This window comes from Agelaius tricolor, unplaced genomic scaffold (genome assembly GCF_023055355.1).
Source record: "Agelaius tricolor isolate 1412-34295 unplaced genomic scaffold, bAgeTri1.0.p SCAF_5, whole genome shotgun sequence".
NCBI classification, from domain to species: domain Eukaryota; kingdom Metazoa; phylum Chordata; class Aves; order Passeriformes; family Icteridae; genus Agelaius; species Agelaius tricolor.
The window spans coordinates 51,905,436-51,933,322 of NW_027269265.1; the positions used below are offsets into that span (position 1 = coordinate 51,905,436).

The window sequence follows — 27,887 nt, forward strand, 5'->3', positions numbered from 1 at the left end:
CCACAAGGGATTAATGAAAAGAAAAAAAAAAGGCACTTTGTGAAAATAGATGTATTTGAAGAGACAAAAGTTAGACCAGTTGCCTCTCAGTGCAAACCAGAAAATCTTTTCAAAATTACTGCTGTGAGAAATTAATTCCAGAGATAAGTTGAATGTACCTATTTACTTTGAAATAAAGGTAGAAACAGAATTAATCTCATCTACAGAAGTAATCAGCTCAGTTTAATTTTTAATCAATCATTAAAAATCCCATTTAAGAAGAACTCAGCCCTTTAAAACAGGTTAATAAAAAATTCAGCTTAGTGGGAAGTTCAGAATGCTTCATTATAATCAAAAAATACAGCATTTCAGATTTTATATAACAGCTTTATTATCAAATGGCAAGAGACACTTAGTAATGATGTCATGCAGGTATCACAAAAAAGCTTCCAAAAGATAACCAGGTCACCTAACAGCTGAAAAATCCCTTGCAATTAAAAAACAAAGCTACATCTTTCTGATGTCCTGGTTTGTTTCATGGCAGCCACTGTTTTTCTGTCCAAATGTTATGGCTATCTCTTGGATCACTTGCTGGATTCCCTAAAGGAAAGAGTAGGCTAGTACAGTACCCACAGCACAGTGCTTTTTTTGCTTTCCACAAGGCCTGCCTTACTCTGCACAATGCTCACAAGTCCTCATGGGGTAGGGAAGCACCTCAGGCTGCTGGCAGCTGAAGATAAACACAGGAGGGATGGGTTAAAAAATGTTACGGTTTTGAAAAAGTAAAGAACCCTATTTTGAACCTTTTGAAGGTCTTAAGGCTTTTAGTTATTGTGATGGGAGGCCAGTCTTGTGGCTGAAATACAACAGTAACAGAGTCTTCAGTAACAAAGCCTGATCCCATCTCCATAGTGACACAGAACCCAGTGAAAATGTCAAGTGATAGCACAAGTCATGTTAGATTAAAAGAGAGTTCAGCTCCTTCTTTAGCAACAAGGTTCCACCAAAACATTGGCATGGAAGGGATGTTACAGCAGCTTCTGTAACTGACCAGGAATTGAGACAGATTTTGAGAAAAGCCACTGTAAAATAAGTGGTAGGTAATTTATTCTGAGAGTTCATCTGCATGAGATGTTACCTCTGCAGAAAAGGAGGCTGTAAATCCACTGCAGCTTCACACTCAGTAATCCAGGGGACACTTGCTCACATGGCTCAATTCACATCCAGGTTTACTATGGAATAAATCCCCTGGGTAGAGGAGCTCTGGAGATTAGAATGGCAGCAATAAAAGTAAGCATTGATCAGTTTTAAATGCCAAAGTACACTTTTAGAGTAATTTCTAAATAACAAAAGAATTGCTGGAGCTGAATGATCTTACAATAAACTTGCAAACAGAACTGATATAAATTCCTTTATATAGTTATGTAAAAAATAGCATTTACTGTGCAGCCTGGATTTAAATAAAAGACAAATGGTGTATCAATAATATTTACTATATATTTACAAGTAACACTGTGATGAGACGAAGCAGTCAATTAACATTATGTTACAAAAATGAATAAAGCCTTTAAAGGTACCAGTCAGTACCTTTTACATTATCACATTCATGAACTGTTCTCTTACATCTCAAAGATCTATGATATGATCATGAGTTAACAGAGGACACAGACAAACAAAGCCTGGAACTGGAGCACATGCTGATGTGTTGAATCCCTTTCCAGCAAGACACTGCTGGGGAATCAGCTCAAACCACGGGAGCAGCACAGGTTTCAGTTGGGTAAAACACCCATGTGCTGCCCAACTCCTCACTGCCCAAGCCTTGTTTGATGGGGCTCCACTGACAACACAACAAACAAGCACAGCTGGAAGCACAGGGGAAGGTACCTTGTACCTTACTGAGAGCACACACACACTGCTACTGAAGGTGAGGCATGGCTGGTCACTGCCTTGGCAGACAATGGACCCCCATTTTATATACACTGACACAAGAGCCTGCTGTTCCATGGTGCTCTGAACATTATTTGGGATCAGCTGTTTGATAGGAACTGCACCAGTTTGTGTACCTGACATTTCTTTTAGCTAATCAAGCTGCAATGAGAAATTTTATACTCTTTACATATTGCTTGAGAAATGGTAACATTACACTGCTTAAGCGTTTTTAAATCACTTGAAAACTGCAAGTTTTATATAATCATACCATCACCTCCTTAAGTTGGCAGGATAAATCTATGCAAGTGAAATATTGGCAAAACAATCAATATTAAAAAATGAAAATTAGAACTTAAAAATCATCAGCTAGCCAAGATAAGAATTCTAAGCTGCTCCCTCCCTTTCTATATCTGCTCCCAGAATAAAACTTTACAGGGACAAGAGGGAATGAAGTGACACTTTGCCTTTGTTAATCCAGTAAGTAAAGCAGATGTAGGTTCAAGTATTTAATTCCATACAGCACTAATAAATAGAAGTAAACAACCAGGATGAGAATAACATTGTAGTTAAAGTACTGCAAAGAACCCTTGTTTCTGAGTGAGCACCGTTACATTATTTGGAAACTCCCCAAGGCAAAAAAGAAGGGAAATATTGTTAGTGAGAAATGCTCTCAGAGCAGATGACATGCAAGCCTACAGAGAATGTGACAAAGTTGGACTGAATTGTTCAGGGGGTTTTCCTGCAAGTGTTAGAGAGCATCACCTGTAGTTTATGTCTACATCACAGTTTTTGCTCTGCATGTAACTAGAGCAAAATGTTACACCTATGTTCTCACTTAGCTCATCCTGAGGGCCACACACACACACCATCCCAAAGAAAAACACTGGTGTTTGGTTACAAAACTATATGCAGTACATTTCTGAACACATTTCCTTCAGTCTAAGGCCATGTGTTCATTTAAAGACATTCTTATCAATCACAAGCCTCCCCTATAATTGCTTAAGATCCAATAGAAAAGCAAATATACAAATATCAGAAGTGCTGATCCTGAGATGAAATATGGGAAATTCTGGTCCAGTTTGATCCTTATTCAAACTTCTGTTTCAGCTTCTTCTGGAACAGAGCTGGTAGGATGGAGAGGATGGCTAGAATCATGAGGACAAAAACAGAGTTCCAGGAAACAGCTTCCCCTGCTGTTGTAAGCTGGTACAGCGTTGTTCCTGCCTTAATGGCTACAAAAGATGGTGGTGCTACACCTGGAGCAAGGAAAGGATGAAAAAACAGCTTGTTAGGTTATTACTCATCCCAATTTTAACACCAGGATGTTGAGATTTTGTTGTCTTGTACTTTTTAAAGAGTGCAGTAAATGCAGAATTCAAAGATAAAAAACCTTTATCCAAAAAAACGGTTTTAAGCCATTCTTAGTATTTTTAATGCAGACTCAAATACAGCAGACTAAGCAAATAATCTCTGCTCTTCAGACTCTCCAGATTTCAAGTTCTCTCTTTACAAACTGACTTTTCATAAAGGAAAAATAATGAACTTTTTAATAAAGTTCATAAAGGAAAAATACTGGATTGTTTCCTAATCAGATTAAAAAGTATGTGCAAAAATGTGCCAAAAAGCACATTAAAATTAAAAATTAAAATAGCTATAGTGTATGGCTCTTCTACTGGCCACCCCAAACTGTGGCTCCCTAGCCACAATTCTTACCTAGGAAAGTGCCAATGAAAAACACTTTCAATGGCACGTTGATTACAGGAGATGTGATATTGATAAACCAGTTGGGGAGGAAAGGTGTTATTCTCAAAAATATTATGTAGTTAATGAGATGTTCTCTATGTCGTTCAACCTGCCAAAACAAAACCAAACAAACAAAACTTTGGTTAAAACATCCCTGCCTTAAAAATACACAACCATAGAGGTTTCAAGAGTTTTTACCCCTATATTTTATAGACATTCACATGTTGCAAACATAAAAATCAGTTTAAAAATGTGTGATGTGGGGAAGAGAGCCCAGTGAGTCACCTGTTATACACACTGAGATCAGTCTGGAAATAGCTGTGTGTGGCAGAGCAGTGGTGATGCGTCTGACTGACTCAGCCAGCTCAAGCAGCAAAGGAGTCATAGGCAGAGCCACAGCCCAGCCACCACAGCCAGCCTGTCATCCCACTCCTAAAGCTTTTCCAAGAACCAGCAATCAAGTTTGTTCCTCAAGCCATTCCGTCCTAGCTTGTGATCAAGCCTGATACACAGCTACATTCCTCACCTGCAAACTCAGCCAGGTCACAGCTCTGCACTGCATGAGGTGGCTGCTCCAGCACAGCTCCAAAGCCTGTCTCTCCAGAGGTCACAGTGCCCAGGTTACTTTTACCCAGGAGCAACAACACCCCCAGCTTCATTTACAGTCTTAATGATGTGCTCAGGTCTAGCCCAGCCCCTCACACCAATGCTACAACAAACTCCTTCTCCTCCCAGCCCATCTCAGCCCTTTCACACAGCAAGTGCAACTCGAGCCAAGCTGCAAGGATAGCTGAGCATCCACAATTCTGGCCTAGCCTGGCAGACCTGCACTAAGCTTAAGCTTCAGCCAGTTGAAAACAAACCTGGTCTGATTGCAATTCCACCTGAAATCTCACGTGGCAGCTCATCCCAGTCACAACCCTGTTTTTCAGCTTTAGCCAAATTTAGATTTTACTGTAACATTAAAATCAGGAGCACCATGGGTTTTTTTAAACCTTAATGAAGGACAATATTTAAATGTTGATTAATGCTGTATATAAAATGCCTTAACCTCAATATGCAAGCATGATAAGCATGACACAGTCCAATTAACCTGGAAACACTGAGATATGAGCTGCACATGCAATTTTAAATCACATATTCAATTCTACTAATGGCAACAGTAACCATTTGCTACTCAGAATAGCCTCAAGATTATAGTGCAATTAAGATTTACTTGGGTCAAGAGTCAAAGTGGTACTGTAAAATCTAACAAGGTCAATTGTGCCAGACACACATCCATATCTTATTTAATGAGGAACAAGTTTAAAGCACTTTTATGTGATTCAAACAAGTCTTGAACAGAGTACATGTTCTTCATACTTGCAAAAAATAAAAATTTGTTCAACTGTTTCATAGTATCAATTAAAGACACTTAAGGTCAAGTACAACTCACACTGTATTTCTGTACTGCAAAACCTTTAGGTTCACCTCACATCAAGACCTGCTGAAACTAATGTTACCAGATACTCTAAGAAAATTTTCTAAATGCTCCAACTACAATAACATGTTCAAATTAAGGTTTTTCAATCAGACATACAGCTACAGGTTCCTCCAGCACAAAGATACAAACCCAGCTTTCATTACTGCAAATGCTTAGAGAGCAATTACTTGAAGTGACCTGAAACTGGAGAGGTTTCCTATTGACACTAGATAAACCAGGGGGGTGATCAGTTGCAAACATTACCTAGGTTAGAACAACTTTCTCATGGGAAATACCATAAAATCAGGAATGCTTCCAGAATCCCTTCTGTGTAACTGGATACCTGAGCATAAGACCTGCCAGTTTTCCACACTATTCCATGGCACATTTTGTACAGTAAGTTCCAGCACCTCTAGAGACCTTACCTGTTCCGACCATTTTACTGCTTTTTCTGTTAAATATCTGTACACAACGGGACGTCCCACTAGGTATGACAGCATGTAGCAGAATGAAGCTCCAAGTCCTGAGCACTAAAAAAAAACCAGAAAAGAAATGAGCAGAAACTCTACTTAACGTCAGCCTTGTGTCTGTATTCATTACACTGCCTGGCTAGAGCAGGTTTCCATGCAGCCCTCCATTAGGGCTCTCCTCCAGCACTATGGACACACTCCCTGAGAATGTTGTTGACCCAAGACTGTTTATTTCCAAGGCATTTCGACCAATCTCAACACTCACAATAGAAAACATTGATTACTTATCAGTTAATATTGAGTGCTTCTGCAGTTTTAAGACTTTGAACAGTGAAACCTTTGCAAATAAGCGCAATGCCATAAAAGACATTCAAACATGAAAACTGAACAGGGTCCTCCCTACCTTCTCAATACTAAGGCTTATTATGATTGCATTTTTTGCCCATGACATATTTTAAAGCTTGTTGATAACATACATTTCAAATCTTAAACTAAGCTTCTTGCATATTTAAGCCAGTTAAAAAACAGATGTATTTTGCAGTGTGATAATAAAACCACAGTAATTGTGCAGTGAAATTACAGCTGGGTTCTGACAGATGCTAAACAAATTTAGAGTATGGGAAACTCTGCCTGATTCACACTCCAATGTCTTCATTATTAAGAAAACCTGGAGGAACAGCTCAGTGTTTTGGATCATCACCCAGTGCTACAATGAATTTTGTGTGTAATTCCACCCCTGCAGCAGAGCTGAGTAAGAACTCAATAGTTATCAGAAACTGAAGTGTATGCCAGTCTCAGACTGATCATTTCCAACAGGAAGCTGCTCAGATGCTTGGTTGTATTCCAAATGGATAGAAATATATGCCCTCACAAACTACTTTCCATACTTACCAAACAAACAAGAAATAAGGCCAGTGGAAAGGGATAAAGAAACCCTGACAGGATACTGAGGAATATAGACCCAGGAATTGCAAATGTTTGCAAGCTGGGTGTATCTTAGTTAAGGAAAAACACATTTCTAAAAAGCTACATGCTTAGTTTTGTAAGCAGTCACGATACATTTTACAATTAGAAAAAGCATAAATAGGCAGGGCCTCTCAAGATTCTTATTTCAAAAAACCTTTTGTGGAGTAGCACAAGAAGCTCAAGCACAGAGCAACAAGATACAGATCCATCACTACACATACAAAGAATAAGTCACAAAGTAACAAAAGCTGACTACATTTTTCTCTTTATCTGTGCTACAACTGCCACAGAGGATTTACTGTGACTTCCAGGAAACACTGGCTTCTGATTTGACCCTGTTGACTAGAGATGTGCAGATTCAGACATTCTCTCTGGAAAGCTCACAGGCCTGTCCAAGCCCATAAGCACAAATTTCATGGAAGACTGAAATGTATGAAGGCAGCTATTCCTTCCTTACAAAGAGCCTTGGTGTAGTCACTAACTACAATACATTAATCTCAGTCAGAAATTTTTTAAAAGGCAAAAATTAGGTTTCTGCAGCATATTGCAAGCAGGTTGTTGGACTTATGGCTTGCTAGCTATACTTGAGACTATGATGCATTGCCTACTTTGGATAGAAAAGTTATAAAGCAAAAAAGCCATGTACACTATTTTACTCAATTTGAACTGACTGAAATATTAAAAAGCCCAATAATTTTCCTGAGTGCATTACAGCCAGTACAGCTTTTGCTAAGCCATGTCAAGGTTCAGAGGTAACTGTACCATGCCTGGAAACTGACCACAGTCAGAGACAGTAAAGGTCATCACATCTAGAACTGCCAGAGCAGCTTAATAAAGAGCCAATATATTCTACTCCTTGTTAATATGTAAGCTAACATTTTAATTTTCTTCCTAGATCTATAATTTGGGAAATATTAAACACTTTTTGTGGAATACTTGAGTAATTATCCTTCAGCTCATTCTTTCGATGGCACGTTCAGTGCTGACTCTCCTGAGTTACAAAAGCCTCCTGCATTAAAACTGTGACACAAACCTCTTCTACAGCTTTAAAGTTATTAACCTTTAGTTAAGTGTTCCAGTTAGGAGTGTGCTTAATGATTAATTAATATATTCAGCACTCAGGAAAAAGAAGTCAACACAATTGTGTCTCCTTGGACAGAAAGTACTTCAGAAATTTGTCTCTCTAAAAGAAAACAGATTTGGTTTTGTGAATTTGGGCAGTGTAGGGATGAAAGATGGCTCAAAATACTTTCCTTCAGAAATACTGCTAAATATTCTATACATTACTCTTATGTGGAAGTGTCTTTGAATGTCTCAAGGAAGAGTAAAGCAGTAGTCTCAGTTTTCTTTTAGAGCAAACAGTAATTTCTACCTCAAAGTTCACTTTATTTTACAAGTTATCATAACACTAAAGTAAGACTAAGCCTAATACACAGAGAAAAGTTTATAAATTTCCAAGAGTTTAAAATATTTGTGTCTCTTTGTAGACACTCGTAGGTATGTTAAACTTCACCCATGACCAAGAATTTATCAAATTGTATTTTTCATTTTCAGAGCAGCATGACTACATCAAAACTGCCCTTTATACCAGCAAAAGGATACAAAACGTATGTGGCAAAATAAGCCACTAACACTTGAACGTAAAATGTGTCCTTGTATTTGGACAAGACTTTTCCCAAGGCCTTTGCATCATCCATATCTCTAGGAACCTTTATACATTCTCTTTCTTCTCTGAAGAGGAAAAAAAAAAGCAGGAATGATGGAAATATAATCAAACAGTGTAGTACAATTACTTACTGAATACAGAGATAATTAGATACACTACAACACCAAATTACAGCTTCAGCAAACAAGCCATGATTATTGTTGTAATAATGTTCTCAGATGAACACCTAATATTTACAGTGTGGTTTATATTAGAAAATCCCCAATTTTAGATATTTGCAAGCTGGTTTTTTTATTCAGTACAATGATGTGCTTCTTTTCTAGGGTTTTTTTTTCCCCTATCAAGTACTGATGAAAACATAAAAATTGCGCAAGGCCAACCTTGGCAAGTGAAAGCAGCCAACATTTCAGCCAAAACCAACTGCAGCTGCCTCAGCGCTGGGGTCAGAACAGCTGAAGTGCAGCAGGAGTGGCAGAACTTCACCTCACAAGTTCTAAGGGCAAAATCTCATGTCACACCTTAATCTGGTGCAGCCCTGGGCAGCACACTTGAGTGTCTTTGCTCCTTCCCTATCAGGCTTTGGGATGGGCCATTGCCAACTGACCTTGTTGAGCAAGTTAATCAGACAGAAATTCAACTACTAAAAGTGAAAAGGAATGCTGTCAGACAAGCAGGCTCCCACCTGCCATCCCAACACAAGCACTGGGTGCAACAAGCAGAAAAAGAGAAGGCAAAGTTTAGCTAGGAAGGAAGGAATTCCCCTTTTGGGGACAGCCTCCAGTTTCACCAAGGCACAAGGAAGTTTCAAGTGAACTCAGCCTGAGCCAAACACACTCTGCTCTCAGCTGAAGGTGGTTAAGAAGAGTCAGTTACCACTGATAATGTACCAGGGGGTAACACCTCAGAGCACAGGATTTCCACTGTGCAACAGAAACCTCAAATCAAGAACAATTCTCTGAGTTTATGTCGATTCCCCATGCAGGCTCCTCTAGTCTGATACTGAAAATCAAATAAATTGATGAATTAAACTTTCATAACATACTTACTCACTAAGTTGTGGGAAATTTTTATATACTAGGAACATGAGGAAAGCAGCTGATAAGAAGATGGACACTAAAATAAGAAGTGATGTCCGAGCTGATCCACCTTCTGCAAGAGCTTTCCCTGAAATTAAACATGAAACAAAGTTAGAAAGAACCCCAGCAACAGCAAAACAAAACAAGAAAAAGCAATCCCTCACAACTTACAACAGATTTCAAACTTATCCTTTAAGGAAATATTAAAGTAAACTCTCTGTAGACATCTCCCAACCAATGCTTTCAATAACACACATTGCTCACATTCCCTGAAAGCTTTCAAACAACTTGGAAGTTTCTATGCTGGGAAACATTCCACAGAAGTCACCTTTTATGATCCATAGCAATTTAAGCCTCAATAAATAAATACATTTGTAAAGAGAAAAAACAGAGTTGAACAACGTAAGCCATACAAATGTTTTCCTTTTCGCCAGAAATCTTCTGCCAGTCTAATTGACTAGAGATTCAACTTGAAGTTAAATTTCCAGGATGTACAATGTAACTTAAGAACCTGCTCGTTAACAGATTTTGGGGGTTCCCCCCCCCAATGAAAGACTACCAGATACAGCCAGTTAGGTGAGACACACTCATTAGGAGGAAATCTACATAAACACACACACATATGCTAGCCTATGATATAAAGTGCTAGTCTTGGGAATTACACATATTTTACACTCATGTGGATATATATACATAAGTGTTTATTAGCCTTTAAGTCCTTGTGTAGTGGAAGCAATGGGAGTACACAATAGGAGTAAGTGACACAATGACATTTTAGGCCTCTTCTGTGTTTTAGATTTTTATCAAAATGACCACATAAGTGCAATACATTCATTAACACAAATGCAACTATATACATAAAGAATTAGAACTGAAATGAACACCACGCACAGTACTCTCTGCATCCACACTGGGGTGTGTTATGTACTAAACCACTCTCTCCTCAGGCACTTGGAGGCTCAGCCAGCTTCACAGCCAGGGTCACCTGGGGAACACTCCAAGAGCCGAGGCTGTGTTTTCCCTCGCAGATGCCGCTGGCACAGCTACAATGCCAACACACAGCACTCAAGTGGGTCACGCTGACTCCTCACTGTTGTGAAATGCAGCGACTGGATGACGAAACCCACGGAGCCCGCTGGGCGAGCTGGCAATTTTATCGGCTGTGAGGTTTTTTAGGTTTAAGGTCAGTGCGACCCCACAGGTGTGCACCGGGTCAGCCGAGGCCAAAGGCAGCATCCACAAAGCAATTCCAAGCACGGAATCACAGGGCTGTCAGGCTGGAAGGGACCACAGTGGTCGCTGGGTCCAACCTCCCAGCTCAGGGTCATCCCAGGAACAAGAGGCATCCACATGGCTCTAGAGCATCGCCACTGAGGGAGACTCCACACCCTCTCTGGGCAACCTGTTCCACTGCGCTGTAACCGGGGTTATTCTGACAACACCTTCTCCAAGGAGCAAAATTAATTATACATAAATAAACAAATAAGCAACTCATAGGGCAAAAAAGGAAAACTCAGCCCACTATGCTTTCTGCCACTTTCTAATACTTCAGGCGTGCCGGTAGTGGAATAACACCAACACACACACATACACACACACACACACACAGACACACACACACATACATACAGACATAGAACCACGCGTCTTCCCTCACGCAAAGGGAAAGGGAAAGGGGTCGCTGCCCCGTTTCGGCCGCCGAAGGGCGGGAGCCGCCTCACCCCACACGCACCGTGAGAGGCCCGGCCCGGCCCGGCCGCCCCAGTGCCCGCGCGGGACGGGGCCGGTGCCCGAGGCGCCGAGAGGCACCGACAGCCGCACCGGGCTCCGTCCCGAGCACCGACACCCGTACCGGGCACCGTCCGATGCCAGGGCGAGGTCAGCCCCGCTCCCGCCGCCCCGAGCCCCCGGCACCTTCCAGAAGCTGCCGCTGGTGCCTGGCGCTCTCCGCCGTCGCCGCCGCCTGGCAAGGCCCGCGCTCCGCCACCCTTCGCTGCGCCATGGCTCTGCGGCGCCCCGGGGCCCGGCGAGTCAGGGCCGGGGCAGGCCTCGGCGGCACCGGGAGCCGCGGGGAGCAGGAGGCGGGACCGACAGCACCGGGAGCCGCGGACAGGAGGAGGAGAAGGAGGAGGCGGGACCGGCCGCTCCTCCTCTCCTCACCCCACCGGGTCGCGGCCGCGCTCCCGCCCCCGCCGCCGCACGGCGCATGCGCTTTTCTCGGGGCATTACGGCTTTGCTGTGGTGTGCGGGAGCACGTGTTGGGCTCCACGTCCTTGAAATGAGGTGGCGCGTTAGTGGCGGTAATTACGGTAACGCGGCATTTGGGCGTACCCGTGTGGGTATTTACGGTAACGGGGGTGCGCTCGCTAGTGGTAAATACGGTGCAGGCGGCGGGAGATTTCTCCCGGGTGCGGAGAAATCACATAAATCCCAGGAATTTGGTTGGGGAAGGCCTCTGAGATCATTGAGTCCGACCTATGACCGAACACCGCCGTGTCGACTAGACCATGGCACTTAGTGCCACGTCCAGTGGTTCCTTGAACACCTGCAGGGACAGTGACTCCACCACGTTCGTGGGCAGTCATTCCAGTGTCCAATCACCTCTTCTGTGAAGAAATTCCTCCTGATGTCCAACCTGAACCTGCCCTGGCACACGAGGAGAAGTTCTATAGGCTGTGTTCTCTTGTCCTGTCGCTGCTTTCCTGGGAGAAGAACCCGACCCTGCCCGGCCACACCCTCCTTTCCGGCATTTGCAGAGCCATGGGTCCCGCCTGAGACTCCTTTTTCCAGGCTCCCAGCTCCCTCAGCCGCTCCCCACAGGACTTGCGCTCCTGACCCTTCCCCAGCTTCGTTTCCCTTCCCTGGACACACTGCAGCGTCGATTGTGCCACAAGACAGCGGGATAAAGCTGCTTTATCCCGTCTGCGAACCCCTTTTCCCTCGGTAATGACTTTACACCAGCGAAGGGAGCGGCATCTCCCCTCAGGGAGCGGGAGGCGGGAGCCCCTCGGTGCCTCTGGCGCTGGAGCAGTGCCGGGCTTCCAGGAAAGGGGGAACCTTGTTGCGTTTGTTCCTCTCGTTCGAAAAGAAAGTCTATTTGCCGGGAAGAAGGAAAATTCCTCTATCAGCCCCGCAATTTTCCTCACGTCCGTTCCTGTCAGTAAGAACGCTTGAAATCCCGCAGAAGAGCCAGAGGGGCACGTCCCAGCGTTCCCAGATTCCGTGGCCTTCAAGCCGAATGCGACCTCGAAGCACCTTTTCCTCTGCGACCTCCTGGCAGCAGCAGATCCCGGAGCCTTCCAAGCGCCCGGGCAGCACAGAGTGTTACAGGGAGAGTTCTCCAGGGAGAGCACTGAACCCTGCGGACAGCACATTGCACAACCTTCGGGTTGGCTGATGGAGCCACCGTGGCTCCCCCTCGTCTCTTTTCCAGCTGTGTCTGCTTATAAATGTCCAACCTTTCCTCAGGGTCTTGTGAAAAGGAAGCTCTCCGGGGAGAGCTGGACACTGAGATTTAACTTCAGCCTCGTTTGTCTGATTCCTCACCTTTACACCATAACTAAAGAGCTGTTAAATTGCTGATACAGGACCCAGCAGATCAGTTGTTTCACAGCAATGGTATTTACAGGTCGAGTTTCCCAAGATCACAGATGTTCCCAAAGCCGTGAGGTAGATGCAGACCAGCACACAGCAGAGCTCTCCAAAGCACGGCTTTATTGCTATGTGTACAAAACTCGCTGGTGTTACAGGAAGTTGATGATTCATTTAAGATCTAAATAGTCTAATATGCTATTACACAAGTACAGTCCCTGCCAAATCTAGTGGCAGGAAATAATCCAAGCTATAAATTGTGGTCAGATTCCACATAAAGCTTCAAATCATGACCAAATTCCATGGGAAGCTATAATTTACTCAGAATTTATTTCTTTTAAAATTAAATTATTTAAAGTTATTTCATTAAATCATGTCATTAGCTCTTTTAATATTTGCAATCGATAAATCAGGAATTCAATGCCCTGACAAGCCAGTTAGGTCTGTGAACTTGCTGCTCTGGGCATTGATGCCAGATGAGGGAGTCCTTTGTTTTTTCAAACCCTTTCACTAGAAAATTGTACATACTAGCAAGATGGGAGTTGCTGACACTGTAGAAAATGGCACTTTTCCCCCTATTGTAAATGCACGTCATGTTTGTCATCTCTTTTTGGTTATTACTTCCGAAACTCCAGGTAAAATTATTGAAACTCTGGGACTTCTTTCCTCTCTAACTTCTGACAAAGCATCAAATAGATACTAAACTGAAGAATGTTGGAAGCAAAATCAGAAACCAGATTATTATGCAGAGGAATCTTTACCAAGTCATCCTGAAACAGAAGAGGAAAGAGGCAGACTGAAAAACATAAATAAAATAAATATCACAATTTAAAACTGTAGATGCTAAATGCTGCAAGGGCCATGCCTCATTTTGGTGAGGTGGATTGTTCATTCCGTGGGGTATCAATCCCAGATTGGTGTGGTTGTTGTTCAGTAGGCACTCAGAGCCATGGAGCTGGGCAGAGCCTGCTCCAGGGGATGTCTGATTTCTAATTAACCTGCTCTGTATTGTGTAGCCCCTGTGTGTAACCCAGCTGCAGGGGAACTGAAACACAGGCCAAGCAACTTCTGATTCTTGCTGAACTCTCTGCAGTTCCCCTGTCCAAGACACCACTGTGAAATGCCCAACAAGCAATTTCAACCATATAGATTTGCTCTGTGTTTCCCCTTCCATTTAGTAGAAAGCACACGGCCTGCAGATGATTCCCAGGATGCTGATTCTGCAGGAAGCTCACAGTGTTAGTATATGTCTCATTAAAAATAGAGAAGATAACTCTAATCCCCTCACTTTTAGGGAGCCCCAGCTCTCTGAATTGCTGCCAGAGTGAAATTTAAGGATTCATTAGCTAGCTGACATTGCAGTTGATATGTACTGCACAAATTATATTTGTTGGACTGAACTAGCAGCAGACTTTTAAACTGTTCTTCACTGTTCTTGGTCCCCTTGCTGGGGGGTGCTGCTGGTGTGAATGTGTTGTCTATTTCACTAAACTTTGAAATTGTCAGCAGTGTTTAGTATCTGCTGATAATTTGAATAGTCCCCTACAAAGATGTCCACACCTAACAAATGCCAGCAGAACCTCTGCACTCACTCAGGAAGAAAAAAAGGACATGTCTGGGGAATGTTCTTTGGGGTTCATTCTGTAAGTGAAATAATTCAGGAACTCTATTTAGAAGATTAACTTAGATTTATTTACTGGAAAGAAGGCAAAGAATGAAAAATACTGCCGTAGGCTACATCCTGTATGTGTTCAGAGGATAAAGAGTTTTGGTAGCTGGAACTCAGTGACTATCAAGGAAACTTTTGACTCATGGTTGAGATCAGGACTGCCAGGAACAGCTTCACTCCACAGCACACTGGGAACCATAGCTAGGGACTGAAAACAGATTTACTCTCATTGTGTATAAAGCATCCCCTGTATATAATGTATAACTTAACAGCTCAAAACCTGCCCTGTCTCTGGAGCATCCCCAGCTAGCAGGGAACACACGCTGCAGAATGCTTTGTCCAGCAGAGAAATGAGAGGAGGACTCCAGCCTCCAGCTGGAGTTTGCTCAGAGATTTTACCAGTGGGAGCAGCACTCTCTCTCTGTACTTAGAGGCTAGAGACTGAATGGGCCAAAAGCTTTATATGAAATGGATTTTGGAATATACACCTTAAACTCAGAGTATGAGTTCTTTCCAAATATCTGTGAACCAAAAAGAAAAAAGTTTTTCTGACCTGGTGGAAAGTAACGAAATAGAAATAGATCGACATCTGTCAGGGCAGCAGCTAAGTGGTCAGCTCCATGAAGTCACTTCCTTCTGGGGGTGGCTGGATGAAATACTTTATTTCTGTCAGACTGAAAGAGTTGTCTTCCCTCAGCACAGAAATTTGTGTTTGCCTCTTTTCTAAATCACTCCTAGGTGGACTGATAGAGCCCATGTCACACAGCTGAGGCACTGACACTGCTGATGCTTTGTGGACTGTCATGCTAATTGTCAGCAAGAGAAGGAGGATGAGAGACTGAGAGTGATCCTGCTCCTCAGAGCTTCTAGCTGGAAATGATAACAACCAGAAACATTAATCAACAAGAAAATCTTATGTATAATTTCGTGAGAAGTACAGATTCAGAACCCTTTCCCCCCCTATTACTGTCTTATTTTTGACCACCACAAAGCAAACTGCATTGTTTTGGCATTTTTATTTTGTATAAATATGGCAAGAAATTAAACCTCAAACATTTATTGTCATTCTATCTAAATTCCCATTTAAACCAAATAAACCTGTGTGCTTGGAGGGGGGGCTGGTGTGTTTTACTGAGCTCATACTTTGGTCAGTTACAGTGAGGGGTCTGGGGATGTAACTGAGAATAACCAGCTGCACAGGAGACAACTCGGGGTAGAATGCAAATGTATTGATCAAAATTAATAAAAAATGTCACCAACAAGTGAGATAAATAGAAATGAGCACTTATTTGTAGCTGTTTGTGTGAATGAAGGATTAAAAGTTTCTTGGAGACCAAAGGAGAGTTAATGAAAGCTTTTATTTATAAAAGTCAGTGCTCAAGGACAGAAGCTGAAAAAATTACTAAACAGCAAGTGAGAGCAGATCTTGTATGCATTAAAATGAGTTGAATCTGAGCTCAGGGATCATAAGTATTCAGATTTGTTTCTCTTCTGGTATTTTTTTATAGAAAGTATGTTTCTTGAGTCCTATTGTCCATTTTATGTACATTTTGGCTACATACTGCACATATGTACAGACAATACACTGTACACAGATTAATGTACAAATGTACAAAGTGTAGATTTTTAATAGTGTGCACCTGTTTTCACTATTGCTTAATTACTTAGGAACACAGTAAAACAGATAATTATGATGTTTCTATTCCAAGTAGTAAAAATAAGACCCAGATTCTCAATTCTGATGCACCTCTTGTTCCTAATTAACAGTTGATAAATCCTCTTTAACAGCCAGCTTCTTTTTTTTTTCCCTATTGCATGTGTCAGTGGAGTACATGAAACAGGGAAAGAAACTTTTCTGGTCAGTCTGCTCATATCCTCTATTTGAATGCAAAAACCAGGAATTAAAGGTTATTTTGTCTTCCTGCAAATTAAGAGTGAAACATACCCTGTAATAATCTTATGCCACCCCAAATGAGGAACATGAAAGCTCTGTCAGGTTCCTTAAATGTAGTTCCAACTTTCAGAGACCTTACTTCTAATTTTATTTTTTTTCCCAGCCTTGGAAAGCACTTTCTCTAAAAAGTCAAATCTCTTACTAAAAATACCAATAAAAGAGGGACTTTTCATCACAGTACAAGGAATCTCAGGTGTCCTCCTGGCAGTAATAACCAACTTAGTATTTGTAACCAATTTACAGCATCTGAGTTCTGGGAATGGGTTCAAGCAGCAAATATGTCGAAGAACTCAGACAATGTCAACTCTTTAAGATAGGTAGGAAGGGAAGCAAAAATATTTGCAAAGCAATCAAATATTCCTGGCACCTTATTCCAGCTGAGAGTCTCCTTCAAAGCTCTTGGGGGTACCTGTGGAGCACAGCAGAGCCCACACAGAGCACAACAGAACAGAGCACGGTCAGGGGAGGCCAAAAGGGAGGGAGCAGGAGAGGAGAGTGGGATGTGGAGCTGCAGGGAGAGTCCTTGCTTGACTCAAAGGCAGCTGCACAAGGCTTCAGCCACGCAGCTCTGCTCTGCAGCTGAGGTATTTATAAGCTGGTGTTTATTGCTTGTGATAACGATCACAGTTGTAAATTTCTGTGTAGGGAAGGCACAGGCCCTTATCCTGACATACACCCATTAGTCATGATTCATATTTAATGCTAGGGTGGGATTAAACGTAATGATCAGATTTATACCCTGTCTGAAGCTGAGTTTATACTAACATAGCTGAAAATTCAAATATTCTTGCTAAGAGGAGTATGTTCCTTCAAGGACTCCTGATCTACAGCAGCAATGTAGCTGGACATATCTATCTGGAGGGCAAAAGTTTCCAAATATAGGTTATTCCATGCTGATAAAAACACCACCTTTAATCTGAACAAAGACCCATTTTAATTTTTCTTTAGATGCCATTACAGATTCTGCTCTTACAAATGTGGAATTGAAGTTTCAGCTCAGTTAAACCAAAGATTGTTGGTCTGGGGAATCAGCTTCAGGCCACCTCCCAGTGTTGAACACATGCTGGGGTGTGTAGCCTTGACCATGTCTGATCTGCTGGAGCAATGACAGAAATTAATGCTGCAGAGTGCAATCAAGTGGTTTTTAAGCTGCTTTTTCTACTGTCCTCAAAAGGCCCAAGTGGAATCTCCTGCTGGAACTCATCAGGACCTGAATGATCTCCTCTTGCTGCTAGGTTCTTAAAAATATCATTGCAACTGTCTATTGATATTTCCTTTCTGCATTTTGTTGTTGACTGTCAGTTGGCTGCACTGTGCTAAAGAAAGCTTCCTTTTATTTCAATTTGCCCTGATTTAAGGTTCTAACTCTGTCCCCTAATTTTAAGAAATAAGCTAGATGAGGAAACATCAGGGACACTGGTTTAATCAACCTTCCTCCCACACTGACAGTTTGAAGTGCTGCTGTTTTTTCGTGTTGCTTCTGAATCTCTCCTTTTCACCAATGAACCCCAAATTATAGCAGTTGGCCAATCCAAGCTGTTCCCTGCTTGTGCTCACAAGCACAGTTGCTCTTGTTGCTGAAGAGGATCCTTGTTTTTGATAGAAAAATTCTTCTATCTTAAAGGAGTCAGAAAAGAAAAAATTTGGACCTTTGGAAGTGCAGACCAGCAAATATCTGGGAAAAAAGTGATATGATAGACACTTGATTTGGGAAAAAAATGCAGAACGAGTCTGATAGGGAAAGAAAGATGGGAAAGTGTGTTTAGGTAATATGGGAGTGTGAGACACTTTGTAGAAGAAAGCAGAATAAAAGAAAAGTAGGAAAATTCAGCTTTACTTTAAAAAAAATCAAAACTTCCAGAGAAAAAGTTTAGAACTTCTAAATATTTCCCATATTGTAAGGATTTCTTGCAACTTCAGATAAATTGCATGAATTGTATTTGAAACTAGAAGGGAAGAAGTTTTTTTTCCTGTAACACTGCATTTCACAATTAACAATTTAAGAATGCATGGTCTAATCATAATATGTACAAATGTCACGCTGTATTTTCATCGAGGCTGCTTTTTCTGTGAGGTACAAAATGTCTGCAGTGAGAGTGCTCAGTGTTGTCCTGATCTGACCTCCAAGGTCTAAGTGCTTGCAGAAAACAGCCATAAAGAGTGGGCAATAACCAGTTCACAAGGAACAAACCCTTGCTGTATGCAGCCACACCCACAGTTAGTTTTTAAGAAATAGATTCATGTCATCATTAAACCAGTAGTCTGCAATGGAAAAGAATTAAAATTCAGAGCAATATCAGAAGGGTGAAAATGTGATTTAATTGAAACATTTTAGAAAAGCTGCCAACATTCACCGAAACTATTTGCTGTATGTGTATTCCTAAGGGAAATTATCAAATTAATTGAAAAAGCTATAATATGACTGATAGCACTTACTATCATACTAAATGAACATCACAAAATCAGTTGTTAATCAGGATAAGAGATTAAATGGGGATGGTCTGATAAGAATTGACTCTTTTCACCTAAGGCAGTTCTGTGAGGGAAACCATTTCAATTTTGAACATTATCCACCCAGTCCTAGACAAGTTTCCTGTCAGATACCTGGGCTGAATGAAGAAATCCAGATCTACAAATATCAATACAGAGATTTGCATGTTTTCTACTGCACGAAATAGCAGTTCCCTTTTTCCTATGGATAAACTACAGGATCAGCTTTTTGGCCTGTTCCCTGCAACAAAATTGGCTAAAACCAGTGACTGCAGAAAAGAAGTGTCAGGTGCTTCAGTAAGACATTATGAACTAATATGATGTAATCATTGCTGAATGAGCAAGACTAACATGGAGAAAATAAAAGGACACTTATCAGGAAGACTGATAAGTGGGGTTATAATAACCACAAGAAGCTGGTGTGGCACTATTCTGTAGAAACCCTTACTGCAGCTGAACCAGCATTTTTGATTTTTGTGTGGAATTACTCGTTGTACTGGCAATACAATAGCATCCAAATGCTTTAATAAACTCTAACCTTGATTTAGTTATAGCAATTCATGATTTTACCTTGTCAACCCGACAGAAACATGAATGCAAGTCCATTTCACATTCTGAAGTGAGGAATCCCTTGAGCTCAGGAAAGGCCAGGAGTGGGACAGAGGGATGGATGCTGCCAAGCAGGGGTCAAAGATTACGAGGAGCGCCCAGAGAAGCTGACACAGCTCCCAGCTCTCCTCAGAACATGATGTTATCCTGCATGCATCACTCATGTGCCTGCCAAAGGTGAAATGAGGGGCAGGCATCTTCCACCTTGGCACTTCACAAAACACCTGGAAAAGACACAGAGGCTTGTTCAGACAAAGACATGGGCACTGGCAATACGTTTCTCGTGTTTCCTGCCCTGCCTTGCTGCTGCAGGTACTGCAATTTCAATCCAGCTGTTGGCTGCCCATGGCCTGGAAGGCACAGGAGTGGGGATCTGTGAGCAGCTGCTCCTGCTGTTCCACCTGTTGCTCTACATAAACAATTAGTGGTGCACCCACAGTCACCACAAACACAGACCTCTGCACAGCTGGAGTATTAGCAATTTCACCACTCCTTTTCATATCTGTATTTCTTTAGCAGTTTACACAAAGGTCAGCATAAGTCCTACGTTTGCACGTTCCAGCATTATGACTGCTTTTGTCACATCAGAAAACACTGGTATTTAAAACAATAAAACCAAATAGAAAACCCTTTTGGACAGCAATATGTATAGCTTTGCAAAGAATAAAAACTATGAGTGTCCCAACAAAAGTGCTGATCGGCTAACCTCTTGTTTGTCGATCCTAATTTTGTTATTTTTGACTCATTTAACATAAGCAGCTATCTAAGACTTATGATTTATAGAAATATTTCTAATAGCAAAGTAGTTTCATGAAAAAGTAAGTTTTATGAAATGTTATTTATTTAAAAAATGTATCAAAAGCTATGATTCACTTAATGAATCAGGACTCAAACAGGAAAGCATATTTATTTTAGTACTTTTACATAAACTTGCTGGCTTACTTGCTGCTCACCAACTCTGTATCTCATCTCAGTTTTTCTCCCAGAGAGCTGTGAGCATTTCCTTGTGTGCCTCTGGGTCTTTCTGTGATGTCTGCCTTTACTGAGCTTCCTCTTGAGCAGACAGAGAATTCACCCTGCCTCAGTCAGTCTGCTCCCTTTGCAGCCAGACCCAAGAAACACACTTGGCTCTGCAGCTCCAGTTCTTCACCTCTGCTGCTAACACAGCTATGATCACATCAGCTGTATATTCTGCAGAGCCACCAAAGTGCTTTTACACCTTCCCTGCATAAATTACTCCTTTTCTATCTCCCTGTTCCCCCTGTGCTATGCAGAAATCCAGAAACTTTACTCTGAGTACTTTGCTTTGTCTCCTCAAGTTTAGAAAGGACAGAGGGAAAGACAGATGGGAAAAGATGAAAAAGTCAGAAAAAGGAATAATGTACCATGCCAGCACAACCAAAATGTGCTTTCATTTTTATAATAAATCCCAAGTGTACAGTTAAGGCAGTGGCCATCACCAGAAGTCAATCATTTTAAGTGACCTGAAATGCCTCACAGGCTCCTGAGGAGCCAGGCTGGCACACTTCCCAAACACAGGTGTGTCCTGGAGGCACTGCCTGCAGTTGTGTCACTGGATGAAGTCACATGCTGAGCACTGTGCTGCTAGATTACTGAAATTCTTAATGTGTGTTTGTAGCTCCTTGCATATGAAAAGCTCTCCCTAGGTGCTGGGAATTTATTCTGAGTGAATTTTTAATAGAATAAAATCCTGTTCTACTGTACTCATTATTGAATCAATCTAAATGGAAAGAGGATAGGATTATAAAGACTAAAATTATTCTAAACTGTACTCTCTGTCTTATTAAATTGAATGAAATATTATAGCTTGATAAATTACATATAGCTTGCATAAGCCTCGCACACACATTTAATTATACAATTAAAGTTATAGCTTAAATATTCTTTTTTACTCTTCAGAAGTTCTGGAAATTTTTGCCTGTTCCACAGCTTGATTATTTTCACAATTCTTTCTGAACAATTCCAGTTTATTGTTGCATCTTGGCTGTAAAAACTGCATTAGAAAGCTTGTGTTTTAAAAATCAACATCTGCTTGAACCCTAATTCATAGATATACACCCCTTATACTTAAATTTTCTTTCCATTTTCTTCCTCAAATATAAAGTCAACGTTACATTGGATTCACAGCTGTCCATTTGAGCAATCATACAAAAATAAATAAGTTTGCAGTCCTATTTAAGGAACAGTAAAGAAAGGACATACTTGTTTCCTTGCAAAAACAAAATAAACCAAGTCCCATCATGCATTTAAAGAGATATTCTTGGAGAACACCATGATAACAAGCATTATTCTGAGGTCACACTGTAATCCTGTGATCCTCAGCACAGAGTTTTCATTGAGTTTTCATTTCAAAACAGTATAACCAATTCCACTGATGCCTTTGTAACTTCTGTGCCTGTGCAACTGTATCAAAAGTGTGAAAAAAAGCATGAAGTGTGAGTGTCATCTTAATGCCACAGATACCAGTTGCTGTCTGCTGCTTATCTCTCCAGGGTGTCACAAATCCACCATCCTGCAGCTCTCTAAGTGGCATTTTCCCTCAGGGCTGTGAAATATAAACACACAGGGTGAAAAACAGAGCAAGAGGGAGGAGGAGGAGGAGGAGCTGCCGTAGGTTACAGACACTCCTGCTCCTCTGTCTGTCACACAGGGCCTGAAGCAGGCTGTGGGCTGGATTAGCTGCACTTCCACACAGTGCAAACCCAGCCTTCGGAGCAGACAGATCCAACCTGACAGCAAACAGCAAAACCCAAAATACTGTGCACTTCATCATCACATTATCTAGTCCAGCATCCTGTTCAAGGTTTATGCACATGTTTTTTATTAAAGCCCTAAGCTTGTTGGTTTGACTGAAGCACAGCTTGTGTTTTCACTAAAACATCTTCCAGAACTGCACCCAGGCTCACTTGGAGAAAAGAAAGTACCAATTAGTGCCACTGGGAATTTTCTTCAGTGACTCTCTCGTTTCACCTGTTAGACATTTGTTCCTCTTACAACTTTATTCACTAAAGAGATGTTCAGTACCCACTACTGTCTTCCTGATCTTTCTCTTTTTCCTCAACTTGCTGTCCAGAGTTAACTGATAAAAATAAGAATTGATGAGGGACTCCTGCATCTTTGAGAGATGTTTAACAAGATGTCCAGTTTTTCTGATCTCAGAAGAATCACACATCAGAGATTTTTGTATTTCCTGGTTTTGGTAGTTTGTTGGGGTGTTTTTATTTTTTTTTATAAACTATTGATCTAAAGCTCTAAGAAAGCTCTATCTCTTTGACATTTCCTCAGGACCTTAATAACCCTGGCTGAATTACAGCAACCGTTTCTTTGCTGCTCCATCTCAGCCTTGCTACTCCTGCTGTTCCACTTGCAGACACTTCCACCAGCTAATGGCTGAATCTTGTTTCCAGCATCTGTCCCCTGGGAAACCTGTTAGGATACAGGGTTTAGCATCTGCTCCAGCCTTGCCATCTGGCTGGGGGGTGGGGATGGCTCCTGGGGTTTTTGGTGGGGTGAAGCAAGGAGAGTAGTGCCTTCCTCATGAAAAAAAAAATGCTGAAGAAATTTCAGCAAAGTTCTCCTTAAGGGTAAAGCCAACTCCCAGCTGACTAAAGGAGATTAAAGGGAGCTGTGAAACCATGAGCTGGGCATGCAATGGCATCCTGCTCCTTTGGCTGGAGCCAGCCCCAGATCAGGGACTCTGCAAGGAACCTCCCTTCCTCTGCCTGCTAAATCTCTGTTTCACCTCAGCACAATTGTAGTGACAAACTGCAACCAAGACCCCTCACACCTTTTGTTTTAAACCTAACTGGACATTTCAAATAGGTCTCAGACAGATGAGGAGAATAGACTCTTCATCTCAAACAACTTTTGGGGGTATTTCATGCATTCCAATTTGTAAATGCTTAAAAACCATAAATGCTGGTGTTTTTCTCTGGCAATGAACATCCATCTCTCCCCACCAGAGGGAGGGACAAACCACTTCCCACTCCCCCTCTTCAGACAGCTGTTTTCAACTCAAAAACTGTGGTTTTGCCACAACATCCTGCTGGAAGCTCATGCCAACCTGCATGCTCATTGTATCCCTGATCCTTCCAATCTTTCATTTTTTGGTTTTTTTTATGTGTAACTTCACATTTGGCTGTGTTAAAGTGCATTTCTGTTTCTTTTTCAAGTTACACTTCTGTCCCATTCACACAGGATTGCTTTGCTAATCTTACATCATTCTCACAATGGTCTGCAGTGATTTTTGTATTTATTTCAAAACTGCCTAAAGTATCAAATAGAGTCTGCTAGTGGTATCAGTAGAAAATTGGCCCTTGAAATAATCACTCTTCACTTTTAACTGAGAATTGCAATTTAGCCAGTTCTCAATCCCTTCAGTGTGTGCTCAGGATCATAGCCTACTATCATATTTTAAAGCAAAAAAAGGTATTTATTTCATACTCCAGCCAAACCAGAGAACTTCTCAAACAATCACATTTGTTTGATAATTTTACACCAAAATATGTTGACTAGCATGTTTCATTTTGTAGTTTCATATTTTAATCCCATTTCAGCTTTTAAAAAAAGATTAATAGAAATAGTTCTTTCCATACTTTGCACATCAGCACAATATTTCTGTGCATACCTTTTTCTTCCTGTTGCCATCTTTGATTTATCAAAAGCAGTTTCACAATAACTTTCCGTGTTGGTGATTCATCCACTCATTCCTGTCCAAACTCCCTTTGGATCTGTAGGACTGGTTAATTATCTTCATGTGCAAGTATTTTTTTTTTTCTAAATCCTAGGTTGACATTTGGAATGCTGTTGATGCAGGAATATGCTCTGCATAGCTGGAGTTAATTTGGCTGCTGTCAAATCTGTTCCAGCACAGAACAGCTGATAGCAGCATTTATCAGTTACTGTCTTTGGGTTTTGGTTTGGTTTTTTCTTTTTTTGGAATATGTAGATGGCATAAAAAATGTATGCACGATTCTTTAGCAACATCTGGTAAATGCACCCAAATGTGGTGATCTTTGGTAGCTGTGCTGTCTTTATATCTGATTTCTGGCTTTTCAGTGACAGTAGAGAGAATGGTACCCCAGAAAGGCACACAGGCCAAGCAGTGCTCCACAGCCAGCTCCAAGGAGCACATTACTTTATTAAAGCTGACAAACATTGTCTTTGTTTTTGCTCCAGCTTTCCAGGGAAAGTACACATGACTGCAAACCCCAAGACAGACAGGCTGGGAGAGCATGTTTATCTTCAGGAGTAATTGAGACCGATTTGCATCCAATATTTGAGGCCTGTGCAATACCACGTTGCTCTTTCTGAGATAATTTGAGAGGCTCTGCTCTCCCAGAGCAGCCTGAGGTAGCCTGTGAGCATTCCTACACAACAGAGAATAGCTCTGGGCAGCTAATCCCTGCTGCAGCACGTACACTTCTTTTTGTTCTCTTCTGAGACCAAGAATTTGATGTGGCTTATCTGGCTAAAGGACACACTTCTTTCCAATGTTAACTCTTGTGATTTGAAATTTGACTTCAAAATTAAATTTTTCTATCAACTCATCTTGTTGAATCTTGCAAGATATTGATTCACATCTCCTTTGTTTGCTAAACAGGTTTGGCCAAAGTTCTCACCAATTGCTGTGCTGTGATGGGTGGGCTTAAGGTCTCTTTTGTCCTGCTAATATTGCTCAAAGAAAATATCTGATGGAAGTGGGTAAATTTATTTAACCAAAACTTCACTGTTAAGGATGCCACAGCTCACCAGTCCCTTGGAATTTGAGGTCATTTGCCACCTCTTAGGCTGCTCCACTCAAACTGCTGGTGTGTCAGTTTTTGTTCAGCTTTACTATTTCATCTCTCTCTAACTACACTACCCACAGCAAATGTGACCCACCGATAAATTGTTCAGATGTGTGAGAAATCCTATTTTAACCTCAGAGATGTTTCCCCCTAAATTTGGCTTCCTGTGGACGTGAAATGTCCATCTTGACTGAATCCTGCATTTATTTTTTTCTGTGAGTCATTTATGCAATTAATCCTGCTGTGAAGTTAGCTGTTGTTATTACTTCTGGGCAAGCAAAGTGCAAGTACAAATGTCCTGGACAATGCCAACATTCCTAGACACACGAGGTTTTCTTTTTCAGAGTACTCAGGGTGGGCAATTGCTTCCACATTCTTTTGCACAACTTTTTTTTGTCCTCCTCACTTTTGTATCCGAACAGGAACAGCTCTGGCACAGCTTCCAGAGGCACAGCAGCTTTGCTGATGATGGCTCCCACCCCATTCTTGTCTTTGCAGCATTTCACATCTGTACCTCTGACACAGAGCATTATGCACAACCAGCACCTCACGAGCCCTCTGCCCTTTGAAGCACTTACTTTTATTTTTAGAGAAGACACATTCTGTTTCATAAGTTGTTGGATCAGCTTAGCACCCTGGCTGCGGGCATGATTGCTTTGCTCCTTTCTACAAAGAGTTTTGATCTTGTTATCTGTGCTGTGACAGGGAAGCAGGGAAAAGACTTTGTTGCAGCATTTTGTAATGGTATTGGACCTACAGTATTTCACTTTTTTTTTTTTTTAACATTTTGTGCAACATCTAGAATTGGAGTATGACTGCAGATCTGAGCAACTCATAAAAGAACAGCATATGACATCATGTCCCAAAATTATTCCACATTGCTGCTTGGGTCATCTGGGCCCATATGTCTCCTGTGCTTACACAGAAAAGCAGACATTCATTGCTGCTTCACAGTTTAGTTTAATAAATTAGTTGCTCATTTTCACACTTGTAATAAGAAAAAGCTACATAGTGTAAATAATAATTTTTAGCATTATGTTAAAAAAAACCCAAACAACAAACAGCAGCATGAGAAACTGAGAAACCCAGGTTTTAGTCCAGTGATGATCATAGAAAAATCACCAAATTGGGAAAATTATATACTAAAGCAAGTCTGTAGACTTGAAAGACAGTCTAGATAAGCCTGGATTTCCTGAAATGGTCTAACTTAACTGTAAAGAGATAGTGCACTTTCTAAATTGTATCACTTTTAAATTTTCTTATTTTCTGCATTTGCATTTCTGCTTTTCTCTTTGATATGTGCCTACATTTCAGAGTCATTTCAGGATGAGGTGTTTGTGAAAATTTTTTCTTGATGATTTTATCACACTGTTCAATAAATTCCTCTCATAAAAATAACTCCCAAAATTTCAAGTACATCGCTGCATGCCATCCCCCGAATGAAGGCATGACAGTGAATGACTGTATAGTGCCAATTAAGTTCTACAACTCACTAACTTAAATATAGCATTGCTCATTTCATCGTGACTACTCATGGAAGTGAAATTACTTCAGTGCTCAAATGCTTGTAGGATGAAGTGACTTACAGAAGTGACTTACAGAGGACCAAGTTAAGCAGTTCAGTCATGACTCTGTGACTGAGCCAAGGCCTCCAGAATCACTGAATCATGGAATTGTCATGGTTGGAAGAGACCTTCAGGATCAGCCTGTCCAACCACCAGCCCAGCACTGCCCCTGTAACCCCTAACCCAGTAACCCACATCACCCAGCACCACTTTCAGATGCCTTTTGAACCTGGGCAAGAAACTATTCCATTGACTGCCCACCCTGTCGGTGAAATTTTTTTCTAGCATCTAATCTGAATTTCCCCTGTCTCATGTTTCTTGGGATCCTCTGCCGGCAGAGCAGCACAGACGGGCCTGCCCTGGCTGGGCAGGGAGTCAGGCCCCGCCTGAGGCTCCATTTCTCCAGGCTAAACACCGCCAGCTCCCTCAGCCGCTCCTCACAAGACACATTTCCTAGACCTTTCACGAGCGGCAGCTCCGTTTATATTGATTTTTGACACATCTTCAGGATTTTTGTTCTCCTCTTTTCCCCCACCACCCTAAAGCCAGCACGGCAGCACTCCATGCCCATGACAAAGCAAACCCATGTCCCCACGCACCCCTCCTTCCTCGCTGAGCCACACGAGCCTCTCCGAGAACGGGACGCGGATGCGGGAGGGATTTTCGCTAAAACAACGGATCCCTTACAACAAGGAGTTCGCGCGGTTCGGTTCGGAGCGGCCGGTGCGGGACCGCGGCTCCTGTGACGGAGCGGTTCGAGCCGGGCCGCGGCTCCTGAGGGGGCTGGTGCGAGCCGAGACCGCCTGTCCCGCGTATCCTCGGTCCCGGTGCCCAGCCATGCCTCGGCACCGGTGCGGCCGCCGGACTGCATTTCCCGGGGCGCCCCGCGGCGGGGTAGGGCTGGCCAT

General features: G+C 41.9%; 1 protein-coding gene across 2 annotated transcripts; it reads right to left on the reverse strand.

Moving 5' to 3' along the window:
- Positions 1 to 345: 345 nt before the first annotated feature.
- TMEM41B (transmembrane protein 41B) lies at positions 346 to 27,853 on the reverse strand. Of its 2 annotated transcripts, none has more exons than XM_071427953.1 (7): positions 27,579 to 27,853; positions 9,262 to 9,379; positions 8,152 to 8,280; positions 6,475 to 6,568; positions 5,539 to 5,643; positions 3,622 to 3,760; positions 346 to 3,164 (listed from the first exon to the last, which is right to left on the reverse strand). In XM_071427953.1, exons 2-7 carry the CDS (start codon positions 9,297 to 9,299, stop codon positions 2,995 to 2,997), a joined length of 675 nt encoding a protein of 224 aa, XP_071284054.1. In that variant the 5' UTR covers positions 9,300 to 9,379; positions 27,579 to 27,853; the 3' UTR covers positions 346 to 2,994. The 2 variants fall into 2 exon arrangements, with proteins under 2 accessions (XP_071284054.1, XP_071284053.1); XM_071427952.1 differs by lacking the exon at positions 27,579 to 27,853 and adding an exon at positions 11,206 to 11,506.
- Between the last annotated feature and the right edge of the window lie 34 nt (positions 27,854 to 27,887).

Excerpts from the sequence above, each read along its gene's own strand:
- TMEM41B (XM_071427952.1), bottom strand. The coding sequence starts at position 11,293 with ATGGCGCAGCGAAGGGTGGCGGAGCGCGGGCCTTGCCAGGCGGCGGCG. Across the intron at positions 8,281-9,261 it reads AATTTCCCACAACTTAGTGA|AGAAGAAAGAGAATGTATAA; the intron begins GTAAGTATGTTA and ends TTTCCTCTTCAG. Across the intron at positions 3,165-3,621 it reads TTTCATTGGCACTTTCCTAG|GTGTAGCACCACCATCTTTT; the intron begins GTAAGAATTGTG and ends TCCTTGCTCCAG.